Source organism: Tupaia chinensis, unplaced genomic scaffold, assembly GCF_000334495.1.
Source record: "Tupaia chinensis unplaced genomic scaffold, TupChi_1.0 Scaffold000201_1, whole genome shotgun sequence".
Taxonomy (NCBI): domain Eukaryota; kingdom Metazoa; phylum Chordata; class Mammalia; order Scandentia; family Tupaiidae; genus Tupaia; species Tupaia belangeri.
This window is the reverse complement of record NW_006159676.1, coordinates 2,897,493-2,899,208: the sequence shown is the minus strand read 5'-3', so window position 1 is coordinate 2,899,208 and position 1,716 is coordinate 2,897,493. Positions and strand designations below refer to the sequence as shown.

At 51.2% G+C, this 1,716-nt stretch overlaps 1 protein-coding gene across 1 annotated transcript in view; it reads left to right on the top strand.

Annotated features, from left to right (window-relative positions):
- MVB12A (multivesicular body subunit 12A) overlaps nucleotides 1–1,716 on the top strand; it is a 10,556-nt gene that overhangs the window by 5,600 nt on the left and 3,240 nt on the right. The window contains exon 10 of the mRNA XM_027771283.1: nucleotides 490–558. Coding sequence (XP_027627084.1) covers nucleotides 490–558 — 69 coding nt within the window. The remainder of the gene's footprint in view (nucleotides 1–489; nucleotides 559–1,716) is intronic.

Sequence of the window (1,716 nt, the reverse complement as noted above, 5' to 3'; positions counted from 1 at the left end):
CCCTTCCCCCCCTGCCAACCGCAGACACTGACTTCTGCACCCCACCCCATCTCGGCCACCTCCAGGGTGCAGGGCATTTGGGACCTTCAGCAGCTCAGCTCAGCTGCGGCCCTGGAGGGGCGGGGCCTCTTGTGGGCGTGGTCTTTGTGGGTGGGGCCTGGTAGAGGGTGTGGTCTTGAGGACGGGCGGGGCCCAGAGGAGGGGCGGGCCTGTGGAAGGGCGTGGTCTTGAAGGGTGGGGCCTGGTGGAGGGGCGTGGTCTGGTGGAGAGGCGGGGCCCGGGGAGGGGCGGGGCAGGGCTTCTGGGAGTGGGTGATGGCGTCTCCTGCCATGCCAGGCTGCAGGGTGGGAGCAAGTTGAAACCAGTGCCTTCTAGTCATTTGTGTCAAAACTCTTTGGTGCCCAGGGGGGCACTGGTGATCTCCTGGTAATAAACACTATGCTGACCTGCCATGCGGAATCCTGGTCCTGGCTCTGACCCTGGCTGCAGGGCCCTTGCAGCTCCAGGAGTTCGATTACTGGATACATGCGGTGTTGGTAGAGACGGAGAGGGAGGAAGGTGAAAAATCTTCTGTTCTCTTGTGATTTTGGCTTGCACACTTGGTGGGTTTTTTTTCTCTCTCTCTCTTTTCTTTCCTTTTTTTTTTGTTTTTAGTTTCTTAAAATTTTTTTGGAGAGGTTTTTGCTATAGGGCACGTGCACTCGCTAGACAGAGACAGAGAGACAGAAAGTGAGAAATCACCTCCCAAGGGAGATGGCCATGCCGCAATCCCTTCTCCTCCATTCTCCTCTCGGGATCTTGGGCACGCATGCACACATGCCCGGCGTGAGTTTAAGCCACCGGGTCTGGGACTCGAACTGCAATCGACTACATGGGAGTCCAGCGACACAGCCATTACGCTAACTGCTGGTCCCATGTTTTTTTTTCTTTTTAAAAATGATTTATTTCATTATTATTTTTAAAAGTTCTGCTACTGGGCATATGTGCTCACCAGAGCGAGAAGGAAAGTGAGAAAGCAAGCCACCAGGTGCAGGACTTGAACCATGGTCAGGTCAACCATGTTGGAGTCCAGTGCGTTAACCACCACACCACCTGCTGGCCCGCTCTTTCATTTGTTTAAAAGAATTATTTCTTTATTTCACTCCATTTGTTATTATTAAGATTATTATTTTAACTTTGACCAGAGAAAGGCGGGGGGGGGGCAAGAAAGCAAGCCGCCATGTCCAGGACTCGAACTGCGGGTGGCCATGTGAGAATCCAGGGCCTTTAACCACCTGCCGGCCCCTCCCCCTCTTTTTAAAATTATTTATTTTTATTTTTATTTTTTTTTCCCCTCTTTAATTTTGAAGTTTCTGCCTTAGGATAGGTGCATTCACCTGGGAGAGACAGAGATAGTGAGAGGGAGAGGGAGAAATCACCCCCCAGAGGAGGGATCGCCACACCGCCATCCCTTCTCCATCCTCCTTCCTGGATCTTGGGCACGCACAGCCACCGTGAGTCTTAAGCCACCAGGTAGGGACTTCCACTGTGGTTGTCCCTGTGGGAGTTCATGGCCTAACCACTATACCATCTGCTGCTCCTGCCCCTGTGCGTTTTTTTTATATTATTTTGTTTTTATCCGTTTATTCATTTATTTATTTATTTATTTTTATTTGACCATAGAGGGATAGAGTGAGAGAGAAAGTGAGAAAGCAAGCCACCAGGTCTGGGACTCAA